The sequence below is a fragment of the Abramis brama genome, assembly GCF_963993115.1.
Source record: "Abramis brama genome assembly, chromosome: 5".
Taxonomy (NCBI): Eukaryota; Metazoa; Chordata; class Actinopteri; order Cypriniformes; family Leuciscidae; genus Abramis; species Abramis brama.
Window position 1 is genome coordinate 36,753,851 of NC_139967.1, and position 21,038 is coordinate 36,774,888.

Genomic DNA, 21,038 nt, shown 5'->3' on the forward strand with positions numbered 1-21,038 from the left:
CTGATTACACACACACCTGCAACTCATTTCACAAACACTATTTAAACAGTCCACACACACACCACCATTGCGAAGTCTTGATTTGCCGTGGTGATCATTTCTGAGCGTTTTCTACTGTGGCTTATTTTCTGTGTTTGATCTTGGACTGTTTCTCGTTGTTTGATTCCTTGCCGCCTGCCTCGACCTTTGCCTGTCTTTTGGATTATGATTGTCAGCTACCTGCCCAGACCTCTTGCCTGTCTTTTGTTCTGTGAATGTTTTGCTGCCTGCCTCGACCTTTGCCTGTCTTTTGGATTACGATTGTCAGCTACCTGCCCAGACCTCTTACCTGTCCTTTGTTCTTTGAATGTTTGCTGCCTGCCTCGACCTTGCTTGTACCTGTTTTTGACTCAGTATTAATAAAGCTGCAGATGGATCCTCAATCTGGTGACTCCTCATTACATCATCATTCTGTTTTCTTTAGATTAGAAGATTATATGATATCAAGGGGAATGCCTAAAATCCTGGGTGTTGTGACACTGTTTTTGCTTTTAGATCAACAAATAATAACCCAAAATGATTGTATTGATAATGTCATGCATAAGACTTTTTTTTCCTGTCCTGGACTCGGTCTTGACTTGGACTCGAACCTTTTTGGACTCGGTCTTGTCTTGGACTCGAATCTCTTTGGATTTGGTCTTGACTTGGTCTCGACTAGTCCTGGTTTTGTCTTGGACTCGACAAAGGTGGTCTTGACTACAGCCCTATTTATATGTATATTTAGTTTAACCTCTATTAACTGATAAAAAGGAGCTGCAGAAAATAAAACTCCTTTTCACAGTTTAAGAATTGCAACATTATATTGCATAAAATGTATTTTATGAAAAACTAAAGAATATAGTTCTGATGTGCAGCAAAAGATTGTTGAGCTTCACAAAATAGAAAGTGGCTGTAAAAAAAAGCTATACCATTTCCACCATCAGGGCAATAATTAAGAAGTTGCAATCAACTAAAGATGTTACAAATCTGCCTGGAAGAGGACATGTGTCTATATTGCCTAAATGAACGGCGAGGAGGAAAGTCTGAGTGGCCAAAGACTCTCCAAGGATTATGTGTAAGGATTAGTATAGTTGAGTCTTGGGGTCAGAAAGCCTAAAAAACAAACAAAACAGCTTTTTGGCAGCAAAAAAACTAGATGGTATTGGTGCAAACAGGGATAAAAAGGACCCCATGTCCAAGGTTAAATATATTGCTGGATCTTTAATTTGTGGGCCTATTTTTTGCTGGAGGTCCTGGCCATCTTGTTCAGATACATGGTATCATGGATTCTAGCAAATACCAACAGATAAAAAATCTAAATCTGACAGTCTCTGCTAGAAATCTTATAACAGGCATTGATCGGATCTTCCATCAGGACAACGATCAAAAACAAACATCAAAATCAACACAAAATATTTCACTGAGCTCAAAATTAAGCTTCTGCCATGACCAATCCAGTCCCCTGACCTGAACCCTATAGAAAATGAGTGGGGTGAACTGAAGAGAAAAATCACCAACATGGAGCTGGGAATCTGAAGGATCTGAAAAGATTATGAATGGAGGAATAGTCTCTATTCTCTTGTCAGGTGTTCTCCAAACTCATCAGGCATTATAGGAGAAAACTCAGAGCTGTTATCTTGGCAAAAGGTTTTTGCAGTTTCTGTTTTCCTCAAACAGCGACCCCTAGACCCCTTCGTTTACCATCAAAATGATTTCAAAGCTGTTATATTAAGGTACAAATCTTGCATAGTGTGCCTTTAATCCAAATGATGCATGTGTGCTGAGTGAGCGATCAGCAATCAAGAGCATGCAAAAGAGGTGTGTGCTCTCTCTCTTTTTACCATCAGTTAACGTTAGAAATATGTGCCTCGATTTACCTTCTTTTTGATTGACATATCTAACCGAACTACAAACTTTCCACTGATGTATGTGAAAAGGGGATGTGCACTCGACAAGCTTGAGTGTCTGTGCTGCTGCACGCTCAATCCACTCCGCGTTTCGCTTATCAGCTCACGCTCAGCAGATATATTTAATTTGTTTAACATTCTATTAATTCTATACATTTACTTCATAGACATCTTTCTCTGATATTTAGATTCTGCTCTCTGTTTGCTCTGTTGTGTTTCTTTGTCACAAGCACTGTACATGCTGCGTGGTATCAGAGTACGAGTACACAAGCGCAGTTTCGGTGCATCTGTAGTTGGTACTAATGCATTTGATACATTATAAGATATTTTTTACCTGTGTGACTGAACTCATATTCCCAGTAAACCTAAAGCTGATTGGTTGATCACTCAACAGCTGGATGGAGCAACAGATGAGATGACACGTAATGGCACTGCAATGTTGCTAGAGAAAAAGATACAACTCCATAGTAAGAAAACCCATAGTAAGAAACCAATTCTTACTACTTACTATAATAAGAAAAAAATTACAGTAGAGTTAAAGGCCAAAAAAAAAAAAAAAAAACTCACCTGTGTCAGATTGGAGCTTTTGCCATTTTTGGAGGAAACTTGGTTTTCACAAGTTGTACCGATTTCATTCTGGCTCACACAGAAGAAGAAGAAGAAGAAGAAGAAGAAGAACAAGTTGTTCACATCTCATGATGTTTGTGGCTGGTCATGAGAGTATAGTAAAAGTAAAACCATCTAACCCTTCGATTGAGCAATAGTTGAGCAAAAAAAAATCATTGGGTGGTTATCTTTGAAGTTAAATCTTTAAATCTTTAAAACCATTGTTTTCCCACAAAAACTGTTATAAGAGTAGGTTGTGATTTTCTGTTTTCTGGGATGCACAAGGACGTTTACATCCAAATGAGATGCATGAATTGCCATGTACGCCCTGAACTCCTCTGAAGGTAACCTGAGTCTTGATGGAAACACAATGCATTTGTAAGATGCAAATGAGTCTGTATTTAGGACTGTGCACTTGTGATCAGATCACCGGAGGCAGATTTTAAATTGAGTCAAATGTACTGTATGTAAATAGCCTGTCACTCACTATTTCAGGAAGAGACACACTCCATAAGATATCTAACGTCATCTCCACTGGAAATAAAAAGGAAATATTCACAGGTACAGACAACTTTCCAATGTTCTCCACCTAGTGTTATTTTTTTTGAAAGGAAGAGAAAAAAAGGTTATGGATTATGAAAAGTCCAGAACTGGTTGTAAGGAAAAATTTAAAATAATTGAGCTCAGATTTAGTTAACATGAAGCAATATTTGCAACCCTTTTTTATTTTCACAGAAATCACAGAAATCAACTTGAATTGATTTTACAGTGAATGTTAATTTGCAGTGAATTGTGGAGGAACACCACCAGCACTCACCGAGTATGGTGACACACTACAACATACCAACAACATCCTAATACAATGTCTAAATAATGTTGTGGCTTTGGTTAACATTATTTTTTCTACCTACATGGCCTGGTAATGTCAGATAAACAGAAACCAGCTTATTGCTTTTGGATAAAAGATTACAAAGAGAAGCACTGGTTCCCTTTCAGTCGTTCACGTTCGACGTAGTCGACGTCGACTGAATGGGATCAAGCTAGGGAGCCTGTCATCTTCGAGTACTATTGAACGAGCCAATGCAAATTGCGTGATTCGCATTACACACTCCGCCCCCCGCGGCACGGGTATAAACATGGAAGTGGATGCACGCACTAGTTGCTTTTTGCTTCGGAGCAGATCGTTTTTAATGTCTCTAAAGAGTATTGTTGTATACAACGAGCGAGTGTGTTGGTGTTCTTCTACAGCATAAAATTTCTGTGTTTGTTGACGGCTGGTTAGATGGCGGAAAAATGAGTGCTTCACTGTTTCAGTTCACTGTTCAGTGTTGCCGTGGTCATTTCCGTGTGTGCTCTGGCACTGGTGATGGGTCCCATTTCCTGAAAGAGCAACACAGGTGCGTTTGCGTCTTTTTCAAGATGCCATTCCACCCGTGCATTTCTGGATGCGATCGTTCCCTTTCCCTCCAAATGGGCGGTCACAATAGTTGTATCACGTGTTTATAGAATGTATATGTATATATATGTATAATATATATTTGTATATAATGTATGTGTATATATGCAGCATGCTGAAGCAGCTTTTATGGATAGTTTGTGCTCTCATTGTGAGGATATGAATATCGCGGTGTTGAGATCGAGACTCGCCTTCATGCGTGAAGGTGGAGTCCCCATTACCACGCCACCCTACGGCGGTGTGTGGGATGGGTGATCAGAGGATCATAGTGAGGCTTCCCCGCCCGGTAATCCCTGTGGACCCCTCACTCCTCTATCACATCGCAGCCGGTGGAGCCCCCCGTTGAGCGCGCTGGTCCCTCTGTAATGGACCGACCAGCTGTTTCATTCGGGGACTCTCCAGAGGACAGGATGCCGATTGCAGCATCGGAGGGTGAGCTGACCTCTGGAAATGATGACTCGGCTGCATTATCTCCCTCTGGGAGTGTAACGTTGCCCGAGCCAGATCCATAAACATCAGATATGCTGAATCGGGCCGCCGTGGGGGTGTCGGGCTCGAGTGGAATCCTCCACCATGTCCCGAACAGTCTCGGTTGGATGATTGGTATCTTGGGATGCGCTGGTTCTCAGCTCGCCACCCCAGTGCCTTTCCTTCCCGAAGTGCATGGAGAGCTTACCAGGTCGTAGACGGCACCTTTCTCTGCCAGAAACTGCCCGAATAAGCTTTTCCCCCCTCACTACCTTTGACGGAGGAGCGGTGAAGGGTTGCGAGGCTGTCCCTCCAATAGAGCGGTTTGGCGTCCGCTGATTTTTGGATGGGGCCCCTCGTCTCCCCCCTAAAGCCTGTGAGTTCTCACCCGTTCTGACGAGCAGAGCATACAAGGCCTGTGGGCAAGCCGCCTCCTCTTGCGTGCCATGGCGCTGCTACAGGTCTATCAGGCCAGGGCACTCATGGACATGCACGAGTGTAGCCCAGACCTTGCGCTCATAGGTGAGCTCTGCACTGCATCCAACCTCGCCCTCTGGGGCACGAGTGTCGTGGCATGCGTGATCGGTCTGGCGATGTCCCCGTTAGTGGTCCAGGAGCGCCATCGTTGGCTCAGCCTGGTTGTTATGGCGGATGTGGACAAGGTTCGGTTCCTGGTCTCCCCAATTTCCCAGGTTGGTCTCTGTCGGCGATGCAGCAGAGAACTGTGCCCAGCAGTTTTCTGCCGCCCAAGCATAGATGGAGGCCATCCGGCACATCCTGCCCCGGCGGCCCGCTGCTGCCTCTACCCCGCCGCCGGTGGCAGTTCCTCTGCCTGCTCGTCGCCGAGGGTGTTCCCCTGCCACCGTTCCCGCTGAGCCTCCGCAGCAGCCTCCAGTCAGGCCTCAGCATAGAGCCGGCAGCAGTAGTAGGGACGCCCAGTCGCTCTAGGCCAAGGGCCGGGTGGAGTCTTTGTTTGTGTGTGTGTCTGTTCCACCACTTGGTCCCAAAAAAGGCGGAGCAAGCAGTACCCACTCTTCAAAGAAAGAGCAAATTCCTCTGTTCCTGGGTCCCAAGAGGGCATGTCTGGCGGTGTACGACCCTGTAAAGCCTTGCACCCTTCAGCCCCCTCTTGTTCGCCAGCTGGCAGCTGGGTGCGGTTCGAGGACCCAGTCATCCGCCTTCTCACGCATCCCTGGTCGTCTTGTGGAGACAGGTAAGTGTTGCACTGCACACTCAGACTTCGCCTTCGGGCCTCTCGAGCCGGGTCCCTGTCATCCACCTCGCTGCCCCACCTCGGGTACGTCTGTGGTTCCCTGGCCCCTGGCCCGGTTTTATGGAAGCCTAAAATGCTTCCAACCAGTCCAGCCTGGCCTCAAACGGTACCTTCAGACTCGGCTTGCAATTCATTTTGCTCGGCTTCCACCCAGGCTCAGTGATATTCATCATACCTAGGAGTTGAGCAGAGATGCTCCTAAAAATTTGTGAGATTCATCACACCTAGGTGTTGAGCAGTGCTCCTGTCCTGTGTGTGTACGTCACAGTCCTACTGGCGAAGTACGCGAGCTAGCCATTCCCATCAGCCTATATGAAGTCTAGCTACCGTAAACCCGTACTTCATTGTACCCTAAATGTGTGGTGGGTTACGACCATCTTGGATCTGTGTCAACTGAAACAGGCCCTTTTTCGAAAGCCTCCGTTCACTTGCTAAACACAGAGATGCATTTTCAAAAATGACCCATCCCCAAGCTTTGTCTGCAGCGTTCGACCTGAAAGACATGTACTTCAGATCTCTATCCTTCCGCTCCACAGGCTTCCTGTGTTCTTGCGTTTGAAGGTACGAAGTATCAGTACATGGTCCTACCCTTTGAGTGGGAGTCTCGGTCCAGTGCATCTCTCAGATAGAGGTGTGTCAGCTCAGTGCTATTCAAGAAGTGAGCAAGGGTCCCACTGAAACTTTTTCAGAGGCTCCTGGGGCATATGGCATGTGGCATAAGCCACACGGCTTCCTCCATATGAAGACCGCTTCAGCACTGGCTTCATGGCTGAGTCCCGAGGTGGCCGTGGCAGAGCGACACGCTCCATGTGATAAACACCCTGGCCTGTTGCCATACCCTCAACCTGTAAACAGACATTTCGCTTCTCCGGGCCAACGGCTCCTAGAATGAGTGTCCACTAATACCAGCTGAGGGGCCCCGTATAAAGGGCATGCAGTAACAAAGGTCTGGGTGCCCTCCGACTGCATTGGCATCTATTGCCTCGAGTTGCTTACAGTCTCCTCGCTTCGAGACACCGCTGCTCAGCGAGCATGTACTGGTCTGAAAAGACAACATTGCGACCATCGAGCTACGCTCCCCTCGCATGTTGCAACTCGCACGCCACCTCCTCCTTGGAGTCAGAAGCTTCTATGGTCACTTCATTCCACTTATTACTGCTGGCCTGCTCAATCGTGCCGCTGACAAGCCTCACGACAGCCTCTGGCCCAGAGAGAGTGGAGACTCCGTCCCCAGCTGGCCAGCTGTTTGGGACCAATTTGGGGCCGCACAGTTACATCTGTTGCCCCTCCGGACTCGTCCCTCCAACCAGTGTTTCTTCTCCGTCTGAGTGGATATCCCTCGACACAGAAAAAACTCTGGCCACAGCTGGCCCTGGGGCCCCCTCAGAAATTGTTCTTACTTACACTACGGTGCTAAAATCAGGAAGAGATGGAGCAGGTCTTGCTAGTTGGCCCTTATTGGCCCAACCGACCTCTCCTCTCGACAGCCTTCCTGACTCCTTCCTCTGAGTACATTCTCAGGGATGGGGCATGATGGCACCCGCGTCTAGACCTTGGAGAATTCCAGGTCTGGTTCTAGAAAGAACGGGACGCGGAGGTTCTGGTTACTACTGCAAGAATTTTTATGCCTTAGAGACCATCACTTCTGTGAGAGCACCCTCTCAAAAAGAGGCTCGCTCACCCTTAGAAGTGGAGCCTATTCGCTGAATTGAGTCTTCTCTCCATGAGGAGATCCCGAAGGTGTTCGATCACTTCAGTGCTTCCTTCCTGCTTCTGGTTGGAGTGAGGGCTGTCTCCTCCACCTCAAAATGTTGTGGCCTCTGTATTGACGCACATCATGATGCAGTAGATACAAATCCGTGGGAAGTACGACTTGATCACCAGGATCCTGAGGGGAGCAAGGAGAAAACAAATAACCTCCTTGCTTCCCCTCTTTTCCCTCTTGGGACTTATCTCTGATGCTACTGCACTGCAGAGACCTCCCTTGAGCCCTAAAGGCAGTGAGTTAAAAATTATGTTTTTAAAGAAACAGTTCTCCTGCTTGGTTGGTCTCTATCTAGAGAGTAGGGATTTGCCCGCATTTTCGGTCAACGAATCATGCCTGGAGTTCGGGCTGGCTAACTCTCATGACACCTGAGACCCCGGCCTGGATATGTGCCCAAGGTTCCTACCTCTCCTATGAGACCAGGTGGTGAGCAGCAGAAGGGAAGGCTGTTTCCAAGCAGAGGTTGGCCCACTACATGTGGTTGCCTTCATCTTGGTGAGAAAGATTCCCAAGATGCACATGCCCACCTGAACGGTGAGCTCCTTCTAAGCGAGGGTATTGCTCCCTCCTAGGCGTTGACACAGAGTGCCTCGCTGAACAGATGTTAAATAGAGTTGAGGGCAGGGCGACACCTATACACGTTCGCTAGAGAACTAGCCTATGTGTTGAACCATTGCTTCCCGTGGGCTCCCTTCACATGAAGCCAGTTTCACTGTAAAGACAGTTCGAAGTGTCGGCTTGCTGCGCCATTCCCCTCCTATGGACTGGATACGTGTGGAATTCTTGCTCCAGTGAGTTCCCCTTATTAGCCGAACCCTGTCGAGTTCCTCCATACCCTTCGGCAACAGACGTGGCGGAACGTCCGAAGCCAGGCCTATCACTCGTATGCACTGGTGGAACCTGTGTTAGGCTGGGTCCATATGTTGTGATCCCTATGGCGATCCCATATGTGTATTCTTCCACGGTATGGCTCCCTGCGGTGAGCCCGTGTCTTCCCTTGGCAGAGTCCGCTCTGCCGTCACAGTTCGGTTGATCCTCCCCCCTGTTATAGGCTGGAGTCATCCCAGTGACATTCCATATGTTGTACTGCCGGTCATCTGTTCAGTCCATATGTGTATTCCCCACTTGTCACCTCCCTTCGGGCAGGATGTGGTTTCCGCAGCGTCCCTTCCTTCCATTGATAGGGTGCGCTTTCCCAGTGGTCCTGTGGAACAGCAGTTGACTTCCCTGGCCTAAGCCTTGCCCTTCTCCGCCTCAAAATTGCGGGGGGTCAGGAGGCTTTCCTCCAGGCACTGGAAGGAAAACTGTCTCGATTGCGTATGCAACCCTCGTTCCCTGAAGGACCTTAGCCACTATGGCTGGACCACCGCTGACTCTGAGTTACTCACGGCACCTCAGCGAAGCAACTAGTGCGTGCATCCACTTCTGTATTTATACCCGCACCGCGGGGGCGGAGTGTGTTATGCGAATCATGCACACCAATTTGCATTGGCTCATTCAATAGTACTAGAAGATGACAGGCTCCCTAGCGTGATCCCATTCAGTCGACGTCAGGGAAAGAGGGTTGCATACGCAACCGAGACGTTTCTTTGGCATAATGTGCACAAATTAATACTGCACAATGATACTTAACAGGGGCAATGTTAATTTCATGTCCACTTTAAAAAAAGCACATATAGTGTAATTAGTTTTACCGTATATACATGCTCAAGTTGTGCTCTGTCAGGATATCTGACAAACCGAGTTGACTCTCCACTGAAACAACAAATAAGTGACATATTAGTAATATAATCACTTACTGTCAAATATAAAGTGAGAAAAGTAAGTTCACACTTACTCATTTAAGATAACATTAACAGGAAGTTTAACTACCACGGATGTAGTAGCGTGATTATCTTGGGTTGTGTCATTGTTCTCATTCTTGCTGTTATGGGAAGGAAAATTTGAGGTTAGTTCTAAAAAAGCACCCTAATTATGCAGCATCTTTTTGATTTAGGTAATTAAAGGTGAAGTGTGCAATCTTTAACTGTTAATGAATTGCGCTTGTGGTGCAAATCAAGTCACCTTTATTTATATAGCGCTTTATACAGTAGAGTTGTCATGATACTGGAATTTCTAATTTCGATACGACTCCCTAAAGAATATTCATATTCTGCCATATGGATATTTTTAATATGATCTCATATTTTTTTGTCCATCCATTGAAAGTCTAGGTAATCAATATTTTCAAAAAGTACATGAATCAAGCGAATCCAGGTCTTCTGAAGAGACATGATTGTTTATAATTTAGGCTTTTATTCACATATAAACACTGATCAATTAACATTACAATTATTTCACCTAAATGTTTGCTTACTGAATGTATTTGTTTTTATAATGGGGTAATTCTGTTGCAATAGCTTATACACAGCACAAGGAAGTTTGATTTCAAACTTTGAATAAAAAAATAAAAAATAAAAGGTGAGTAGTCAGTAATTAAATAAGAACAATTGAATTACGAACAAGCAGGTTCATTAGTGCTGTCACTTCAAAAGTGAATACATGGATACAGGGCCGTATGCAGGGTTTTAGAAATACTGAGGTCACAAAATGAATGATTTATTGTTGATAATACACAATCACATATTCCAAACATGAATAGCCTTAAATATTTAAAAAAAAAAAGATTTTAGGAAGTTTAGGACTGATAAGTATTAATAAGGATGTTACATTTCAATCAAACACCAGTGCAACCCTTCTGTGTACAGAAGCATCTCACCGCCTGAGAACTTTTTCATGATCCAGTGTTTTTATGTACATGCATCATTGCAAGTCCTGATAGCCTGTCATTTCCCATGCTCAATGGCTATGCGATCCAGTGTTTCTTTTGCTGTTGATGTCTTTACCTTCCATCTATGAATCTCCTGGTCAGTGGAGTCTGGCTGAGGGAGGTCTTCTCTGTACCATGATACCATAATTTCTTGCTTTTCTTTGGTGAGTTTGGACAAAGCTGACGGTATTAGGTATGCAGCAAGCAAGTTTTCCACAAACCTGTTGTTTAGTTGGCTTGTCACATGGTCAATAAAAGGGTAGAATAGATTGAGTCTGTAATGTTCTTCTATTGACTGTGAGGTGTTGTCCCTGTTTTGCTGCCTATTTTTTACATGCTTTTTTACTGGATCCACATCAGTGGTGCTGGCCATTTCTGTTGACCTTTTGTAAATTTCATGGAAGTCCTCCTCATTCCTTAGTGTAGAAATGACCTGAGCCACCTCTCTGGCCTCTTTGTAGGCAGTCATAAGGTCCATATTTGTTGATTGTAACTCTTTAGACAGTGGTTGGATGTAGCCTAGAATTTTGTTTGTTGTGACAGCAGTGACAATTGTGTCAAACGACTCTGTACTGTGTCGTAGGTTGCTAGCCCTGTTGGAGTTTGATGATATTCCTGATTCTCGATGAGGGCAGAATGGGCTGCATTGAAGTGATCCAGAAAAGCACGTACTGTCTTCCCTCTGGAGCCCCAGCGTGTGTCGGACATGAGTGGGATGCCTCTTGTTTTTCTTTTGTCACTTGCCTGTGTGTCCTTGCTTCCTTGTGGTTGCTCTTGTAACACGTTCTTCCTAACAGCAGATACAGAGAAAAATACTGCAACATTCTCAATGGTAGCCATGGTGTTCCTTTATGAGAGGGATGTCAGAACATCCATGGACTACCACAAGGTTAAGTACATGGCTTCGGCAATGTGTGATTAGTGTCCGTGGTTGAAGCTCTCTAATGAGCTGTTGTACACCATTCACATGTCCACTCATTGTTCTGGCTCCATCATAGCCCTGCCCTCTGAGATTTTCAATCTCCAGACCCCACTTCTCCAGATGTGACAGGATGGCTTTTGTAATAGATGCTGCATCTTGTTTGGCAAGGGGACAGAAACCCAAAAACTTTTTGCTTATTTTGGCTCCATTGTTATGGTTGATGTAGCAAATGCAGACAGACAGTTGTACTCCATCTTGTACGCTCACATCCATCTTTTCATCCGCAAGGACTGTGAGCTTTTTAAAAAGTGTGGTGTCGAATGAAGATTTCCATGTGAGTAGTTGCCATCTTCACTTTCTCCTGTCCAGTTACCACGCAGTGCTACATTCCTCTTTGACAGATTGATTATAACATCTAGAATGGAAAGAAGAGCTTTGCGATTCACACTGACCTTCTCTGCATATGCATTGCTTAGAACAGAATGAATGCTTTTCTGTTGCCCTTGTGCAACTGATAGAAAATTCTCAGCAAACTCAGAAGCATTTAGGAGCCCTGGACTAGAGCTGTGGTTAGAAATGATTCCTCGCTTCTCTCCAATAGCATTTTTCCAGTCACAAAAATGTATGAAAATCGTGTTTGTTATTTTTTGTTGTTGCAAAATGACATAAAATAGCACAGTAGGTGGAATCTTCTGAAACTAAATATCTTAGCCAAGGATATTTCTCCTCCCACTTCATATTATAGCGCAATTGCTTTTCACTAAACTTTGTTTTAGGGTAATTATGGTTATGTCTGAACCACTTATTCTTTAGAAGGCAGTACTTCTCTTCATCTGTTAGCTGTTTATTTTTAAATTTGGCAGGATCAAATTCATGTGCCTTTTTGACTACCATCAGCTCTCTCCCCTCTCAGCTCTCAGCTCTCTCTCTCTCTCTCCTCCAGTCTGGTCTCCACTAGCATTGCTCTAATGCAATTTCTCAGAGTCTTTTCCCTTTGTGTCTTCTGTGTTAGACTCCATGACCTCCCTCTCTGAGGTCATTTATATCGTAAAACAGCTGTCAAATATTAAATGTTGAGTTGTTGAGCTACTTACATCTTGCATAACCATTGACTGAAGCATCACGCTGTGGAATTTGCACTCAACGGCAGTCAACGCCTGTGAACATAAACCTGGCCTACTTTGATTTGATTGATTATCTCAAATATTTTGACATTGATGAGCGCTGTTAGACTGTGCTGAGGCAGGCAGGCAGCTCTGATGAGGTTGGTTATCTTGGCGTTTTGCAATATCCTTGCAGCACCAAGGTAGAATTAATATTAGGCAATTATTTAACAACTTTTATCATATACACTTCTGCACTTTCTTTCTCAACTGTTTAGGTTCACTTACATAACCGACTGTGTTTATGTGAATACGCACCAAGATGGCCATTTTCACATAATATTTTGTGTATTACCAAATACACGGCTTATGTCGGTTTGTTGCATTTAAGAGCAATACGTTTTTTATTTTATTTGATACCCGCAAGCTGTTTGAGAGTTGGTTTTATGTGGGAGCGCTTTGGGTGGGAGCGCAAAACCTGCGGCAATGAGTAAAATTATATGCATACCCGCAATCCAGGAAATTCAGGGCTGGTAACAGTGAATGTCCACTACAGCGGCAATATATATATACACACTGAACAAAATTATAATGGGTTGGATGGGGTCTGAAAACCAGTCAGTATCTGGTGTGACCACCATTTGCCTTACGCAGTGCAATATCTCCTTCGCATAGAGTTGATCAGGTTGTTGATTGTGGCCTTTGGAATGTTGGTCCACTCCTCTTCAATGGCAGTGCGAAGTTGCTGGATATTGGCAGGACCTGGAACACGCTGTCGTATATGACGATCCAGAGCATCCCAAACATGCTCAGTGGGTGACATGTCCGGTGAGTATGCTGGCCATGCAAGAACTGGGATATTTTCAGCTTCCAGGAATTGTGTACAGATCCTTGCAACATGGGGCCGTGCATTATCATGCTGCAACATGAGGTGATGGTCGTAGATGAATGGCACAACAATGGGCATCAGGATCTCATCACGGTATCTCTGTGCATTCAAAATGCCATCAATAAAATGCACCTGTGTTCGTTGTCCATACCATAATCCCACCACCACCATGGGCCACTCAATCCACAACGTTGACATCAAACTGCTCACCCACACGGCACCATACACGCTGTCTGCTATCTGCCCTGTACAGTGAAAACCAGGATTCATCCATGAAGAGAACACCTCTCCAAAGTGCCTGTCTTGGCCAGGACGCTCTTGGAAAAAAGATTTTTAATCTCAATGAGTTTTCTTTCTGGTTAAATAAAGGTAATAATAATAATAAAGTGCCAGACGCCATTGAATGTGAGCATTTGACCACTCAAGTCGGTTATGATGACGAACTGCCGATGAGGATGACGAGCATGCAGGTGAGCTTCCCTGAGACAGTTTCTGACAGTTTGTGCAGAAATTCTTTGGTTATGTAAACCGATTGTTGCAGCAGCTGTCTGGGTGGCTGGTCTAAGACGATTTTGGAGGTGAAGATGCTGGATGTGGAGGTCCTGGGCTGGTGTGGTGTGGTGGAGACGGCTAATGGTAGAGAAATGAACATTCAATTCACGGGCAACTGCTCTGGTGGACATTACTGCAGTCAGCATGCCAAACGCTCCCTTACAACTTGCAACATCTGTGGCATTGTGCTGTGTGATAAAACTGCACATTTTAGAGTGGCCTTTTATTGTGGCCAGCCTAAGGCACACCTGTGCAATAATCATGCTGTCTAATCAGCATCTTGATATGCCACACCTGTGAGGTGGATGGATTATCTCAGCAAAGGAGAAGTGCTCACTAACCCAGATTTAGACAGATTTGTGAACAATATTTGAGAAAAATAGGCCTTTTGTGTACATAGAAAAAGTCTTAGATCTTTGAGTTCAGCTCATGAAAAATGGGGGCAAAAACAAAAGTGTTGCGTTTATAATTTTGTTCAGTACATACATAGTATATGCAATAACTACATGGTATTGATGCCCCTATGAAATGTTAAGCACACCCTTAGCACCCCCAAGAAAAAAATCCTTGTTAAACACACTGACTACAGACACACCCCAAACAGAGGAATTTCAGCATTTGAGTTTTGCCACTGTAGTGAATATTCACCGTAACAGCAATACTATTCAACCAGAGTGAATGAGACGAGCGAGTGAGAGGAAGTTGCCGTGCTGTCAAGCAGCTCTAAAAAAGACAATAGTGTCATTATTCAGCTCTAGTCAGCTCAGTGTTGATTCAGTTCTTCAATACCTGTAAGAAACAACACACAGCCCAGTGTAGAAAGAACACATTTCACCTTTAAGCATCAGTTATAGTTTCTGACCTTGTGACTGATGCATTGACAACCAGACGCTCATTTACAGCAAAGGGTGTAGACACCGTGAATGACATCATTAGTGTGGTCTTAGAAAGGAAAAACAAACAAACACAGGATATAAGCTTATTAAACTACAGTTTACTGACATATATGCATCAACAAGCTGCACCTAAACAATATAATAATTACTGAAATCCTATTTAAACTTATTATTATTATTCTGACCCAAATTTTCAACTCTAACTCCTCATAGAGCTTTAACTCTACATACTCCAAACTCAGCTCAGACCTTCAAACTGTTCTGACTCGGTGTAATATATATCTTTTCTAACTGATCGGACTTACAGTTTTCATAAAAATAACGATTAAAACTCGGAAAAATCCCATTGACTTTAATTGCAGAATGTTCAAATTGAGCCAAGGCTACGGTGGCCCAGTAGTGCACAACACAAAAACTCAAATCTAAAATCCCTTAAGCCCTAGACTCAATTCAACTACTATTCTATGTACTAATAAACTTGATCTATCTATCTATCTATCTATCTATCTATCTATCTATCTATCTATCTAACTAATTGTCAGAGTTGAGAGAGAGGACCCTAAAGCGAAAGCAGGTAATAATGTCTTTAATAGAAATTAGGCAATTGGCCGCTTTGGCTGGCAAACAGAAAGTCTCTCATAAATAATCATCAAAAGCAGATGAAGACCCAAGGCAGGGTAAAACAGGTCCATAGATGAGAAAAGCGGTGGCTAGCAGCAGCGGCCGTAGACTGGTGTACTCACGGAACCGATCACAGCATTCAGCGGCAGGTAAGCTGGGCAGAGCATATTTAGTGCAAAAACGTAAGGCAGTTGAGGTAGACGAGAAGGTCGTATAGACCAGACAGGACAAGACAAGACTTGGTGGTAGAGAGATCAGACACATACGTATACAACGTTAATAATCTGTCAGAGGACAAAGGGAAGATGAGAACTAGAAGTAGTGGTGCTAATCAGAGAGAAAGAGGGGAAAGGTGTGGAAAGGATGAGCGTGATGGCAACAGGTAATGAGGAACAGCTGAGTATAAGAGTATAAGTGAGTGTATGTGTGTGTGTAAAAGGAGGGTGTGTGTGAGTGTGTGAATGAGACCAGCAGAGGGAGAAAGAGAGAGAGAGAGAGAGAATACCAGGATCATGACACTAATCTATCTTTCTTTCTAGCTAATCTATCTTCCTCTCTTTTTAACTAATCTTTCTTTCTAGCTAATCTATCTTTCTTTGTAAAAAGAATGTTTTAGAAAACTAATCTTTCTTTCTTTCTTTCTTACTAATCTATCTTTCTTTCTAACTAATCTATCTTTCTTTCTTACTAATCTTTCTTTCTTTCTAATTAATCTTTCTTTCTTTCTTTCCAACTAATCTTTCTTTCTAACTAATCTTTCTTTCTTTCTTTCTAACTAATCTATCTTTATGTCTTTCTCTTTCTAACTAATCTATCTTTATTTCAAACTAATCTATCTTTCTTTCTAACTAATCTTTCTTTCTTTCTTTCTCTTTCTAACTAATCTATCTTTATTTCTAACTAATTTATCTTTCTTTCTTTCTAACTAATCTATCTTTCTTGCTTGCTCTTTCTAACTAATCTATCTTTCTTTCTTTCTAACTAATCTATCTTTCTTTCTTTTTTCTTTCTAACTAATCTTTCTTTTTAACTAATCTTTCTTTCTTTCCAACTAATCTTTCTTTCTTTCTTTCTTTCTTTCTTTCTTTCTTTCCAACTATTCTTTCTTTCTAACTAATCTATCAATCAAACTTTAAACTAACTTTAAACCTTAAACTACTTTAAACTTCTAACTACTTTAAACTTCTTCAAACTCTCTGGTCCGGCTTTCTCAAGCCAACTTAAAGTTTGTCTCAACAAACTTTTTTTTCTAGTTGAATAATGCTTTTTGATTATTGGGAAATGATTCATTTAAATGACATTTTTTGCTTTTCTGAAGAAAATGTGAGTGATGTTTTCCTGTGCAAAACTCAATGCAACAAAAGATGTGGGGGATTGTTAGAGGCAAAGATGTGGTTGCTACAATGGTCTAGATGGTTGCTAAGGTGTTTTGTCGAAAAAAGTGCAAAAATTTTAGCTTTTGGAGCTACAACAGCTTGTCTCTGGGGCAATACCCTCAAAGTGACATCTTTGTACCTCATTTACCCCTAAATGTTCATAGTAGTATGTGCAATATTAGGGTACATATTACTACTGTAAGGTACTAAAACGCACCTTTATGGGTAAATAATGTAGGAAGCACATGTTGCGCCATTTTTTTATATATTTTTTTGGTTTCTGTTTGATTAAGCACCAGTGCGGTTTTAATCAATTATTAGGGAGTTTGAGCAGGTGTCTCTTGGAAGAAGAGAGCGCAGGTGGGGCGAGTGGTGGCTCAGATGGGTTAAGCTGAACCGGGTCCTTTGAGCTCTGGGCTAGGGGGAACCGAGTGTGGAAACAGATATAAACCTGCCCGAACGCGATGACTTTACCCTGGAGCAGTCTCGAGATGAGATGCTTAAAAATGGTCCGAACCATTGACGGTCAGCTTCTTCAACCAAACCACTCACCTAACCTTATTTTGCTATTATAAAAGATAGGTTGTACCGAGAGACCCAAGACACATTTGTAAATTTATACAACCAAATTATTAGTGAAAAAAAGCCGTCGGGAAAAACTTTTCCAGGTGCCTCATTGTAATCTGATGGTGGGGCATTCAGGACAGGTGTCAACACTGAATTGGATTATGGCCCGATTTTTCTGACCAGGCATTTACGAGAATGTGTGCAAGGTGGTGCACAGCTTGTTGTGAATGTCAGATGGTGAATCCACCGGCCACTCTAAAAGCGCCAGAGCTTGATGTCCTTAGAGAGGCTTGGGAGGACGGACCTTCAGATAGTAAAAAGGAAATTCAGTATATCCTGGACCTCCGAGCAAAACTCCACACCTTGGGACAGCTATCTATGGAAAATTTGCTGCAGGCCCAGGAAAAACAGAGCCAGTTATATAACAGGAGCACCAGACTGCGTGAATTTCGCCCCTGCCTGGTCGAACAAACCTTATTCAGCACCATATCGATTCCCTGAACATAAGAAAAAGATAGTTCAGGATGAATTAAAGGCCATGTTAGAGATGGGGGTAATAAAAGAGTCCCACAGCAACTGGGCGAGCCCGATAGTTTTAGTACCAAAAACGGATGGCTCAGTCAGGTTCTGTGTGGACTATCGCAAATTTAAGGATGTATCGAAATTCGGTTAGGTGCAGCTTGTTTTTATTCAACGCTGGATTTACCAAAAGGTAGATATTATATTGGTAGATCCCCTTAGATCCCCTTTCAGCCTTCACCACACCATTTGGATTACATCAATTTGTGACCCTTCCTTTCAGGTTGTTTGGGGCAGCGGCAATGTTCCAGCGTCTCATGGACAGAATCCTCCGGCCACATTCGGAATATGCTGCTTGATATCATCATTTATAGTAATGATTGGCATCGGCATATTAAACATCAGAAGGCTGTCCTAAGAACGCTGAGAGCAGCCGGTCTAACAGCCAACCCGAAGAAGTGTGCAATTGGGCGTGTAGAGGTAAGGTATCTGGGCTTCAAATTGAGTCATGGGCAGGTGCGTCCCCAAATTAATTAGACAGCAGCGATTGTAGCCTGCCTAAGACCCAAGACCAAAAAGGAGGTGAGGCCGTTCCTGGGGCTGGCGGGATATTACAGGTGGTTTGTGTATAATAATTCGGACCTCAACAGCCCGCTGACTGACCTCACTAAAAAGGAAGGGCCAGACCTTGTCCAGTGGACGGAGCTGTGCCAACAGGCTTTCTCTCATGTAAAGGCTGCTTTGTGTGGCGGACCACTTTTAGTCCATGAGCCAGGGCCCCAAATTTGGTTCATCGGTATCATCTGGGGGGACAAAGTCTTATAGTGATTTTTGGCAAGGTATATACCCCTAGTACTAGAAAAATCATGATAGCAGTGCAGGGGTGGTAGCGAAATCACTTTTTTCAGCTCATGAAGTTACTAACCCCCTAAGATAAATTCAGTTTTTGAAATCTGGTGTATATCTGGTTTAGGCTCATGCTAGGGATATTGTCAATATTCTATATTATGGTGCTTGGTATCGTTGGAAAGGGGACCTTTTAGGCTTTCATTTAAGCCCAGTACTGAATCTGTCTGACAAACACAGAGGTCACATGACTTCTTTAAACCAGAAATAACACACATTGTTTCACAATTTCCGCCTAAACTGTATGCTTTCTTTTATCCCTGTGGCATGAAAGAAAACCACGGACACAAAACTCAACAACTTCAATACTCAAGGCACTCTGATGACTCAGAAAATGTATAATATACCCATACTATTTATTTGTGAGAGCCTTAAATTAGACTTGTGCAGCCAGTACAAGTCTTCAAAATAGAATAGAGCCAATAGAATGGACAAATAGAATACCCTATTAGTCCAGGGCCAAATGGCCTATTTATTCATGTACAGTTGTAATAAAAAGTAATTGTTTCAATAGTGTTGTCAACATAACACTTGTAAGTGGTTTAACAAAATGTTTCCATCATGTATTTTGATATTCACCCACTTTCAGTTAGAATGTCAGAAAGTAGCTCATGCACGGAATGTTGATAGATTTTGACAGTTTGACAAGGTTTTGTCAGTTTTGTGAAAAGAATGTTGGTTCAGTTGACTGGTTATAACAACACTACCAACTATGCCATCTTCAATCAACTTCCATTGAGTTCCTGGGGTATTAAATGTAAGTACAAAATACTTTTTCTCTTGTGCTTGTGAATTGGTGGGGAATAGTAGCAGTAGCTAATGTAAGCTTGGTGTTTTTAGCAGGCTAGCTATCTAGCAGGCTAGCTAGCTTGCAGGTTAAACTGTCTGGCTCACTCACTGGCTGTGCTGCGGCAACTGCACGTCCAATGGCGCGGGCGCCTCTGACGTGTGCGCCAATTAGCTAGCATCACGCCATTACACGTCAGAGCCTGCCAAGGGGGCGTGGCCTTAGCCCATATTTGTCCCCGAAAAACGCCATTTTAGCAGGTTTAAACAACTGAAGCGACAACTTGCCAGGTTACTATAGTGCGGCTGGCTACGCAATACTCTTTCCCTACTCTCAGGGAACTGAGGTTACGATAGTAACCGAGTAGTTCCCTTTCGAACGGTCACTTCGTATTGCGTAGCTATACGCAGTGGGGACGCCAGGACCCCTGAGCTCACAGATAAAGCCAGAACCCAAGTATATATAATGAACAGACCGGACATCGTCGGGTCTAGTAATATATGTGGGGCGGCAGTGGCTCAGTGGTTCATGTAGATTGTTCAATCCCCGGTTCCACCTGACCAAGTGTCGAGGTGTCCTTGAGCAAGACACCTAACCCCAGCTGCTCCCGACGAGCTGGATCGCCTTGCATGGCTGACACCGCCGTCGGTGTATGAATGAGTGAGTGAATGGGTGAATGTGAGGCAATATTGTAAAGCGCTTTGGTGGCCATTGGGTCTGTGAAAGCGCTATATAAATGCAGTCCATTTACCATTTACCATATATATATATTAGTGCTGTCAAAGTTAGCGCGTTAATAATGCGTTAACGCAAAATCATATTAACGGCACTATTTTTTTTAACGCGCGATTAACGCAGCGCGTATTTTCTGTTTGACCCGTGGCCCAACCCCTAGTTGGAGAAATGGAGATACACAGTGTTGCCAACTTAGCAACATTGCAGACCCCTTTAGCAATTTTTGTCCCTTCAAAAAAGCGCCAAAACCTTATTTAGTTTCTGAGAATCTACCGGTACCGCTCTCCCAGCATGCACGCACCTCTCTCTCTCTCTCTCTCTCTCTCTCTCTCTCTCTCTGCGTCTCGCGCTGGAGAGAGGAACAGCGCTTTAATTCAGTTAAACACAGATATTATGTTGCTTCTCTAATTTTACATGCAAGCATAGCGGAAATCACAGCACATATATTGTTTTTATCTTACGTGTATTTGATTTCATCAGACGACTGCTCGATTATCAGGATTTTTGTGCAGATTAACATCTTGGAAGGGAGAGTTGGTTATGTCTTAATGGGTCGCGTTTCAGTCACTATTTCATATTCATTCCGTTGTTTGACAACAGAAACAGTAAAATATACCAATGAAAACAGTTTTATTGAGAATTTAGCTTCATCAAAATGGGCACAGAGAGAGAAACTAATGAAATAATAAATGTACATTTAGCATTTTCAGAAGAGCTGCCCTGTCATGCAAAAATCTAAACATGTTTGTGTTAGTAAATTGCTCAGTGCAAAGAAAGAGAAGTAATGGGAACCTGGTATTTCTTTCTACATGTATCTAATAGACATGAACAAGTTCTTTGAAAAACATCTATGACCTTTGAAA

The 21,038-nt window shown here is 43.4% G+C and overlaps 1 protein-coding gene across 4 annotated transcripts in view; it reads right to left on the reverse strand.

Moving 5' to 3' along the window:
* LOC311082458 (integrin alpha-X-like) overlaps positions 1 to 21,038 on the reverse strand; it is a 176,126-nt gene that overhangs the window by 7,797 nt on the left and 147,291 nt on the right. For all 4 annotated transcript variants that reach the window (XM_084113304.1, XM_084113305.1, XM_084113303.1 and 1 more), the window contains 6 exons: positions 14,631 to 14,710; positions 9,331 to 9,417; positions 9,188 to 9,248; positions 3,019 to 3,120; positions 2,493 to 2,561; positions 2,260 to 2,367 (listed from right to left, as the gene is read on the reverse strand). In XM_084113304.1, the coding sequence (XP_083969430.1) occupies positions 2,260 to 2,367; positions 2,493 to 2,561; positions 3,019 to 3,120; positions 9,188 to 9,248; positions 9,331 to 9,417; positions 14,631 to 14,710 (507 nt within the window). The remainder of the gene's footprint in view (positions 1 to 2,259; positions 2,368 to 2,492; positions 2,562 to 3,018; positions 3,121 to 9,187; positions 9,249 to 9,330; positions 9,418 to 14,630; positions 14,711 to 21,038) is intronic.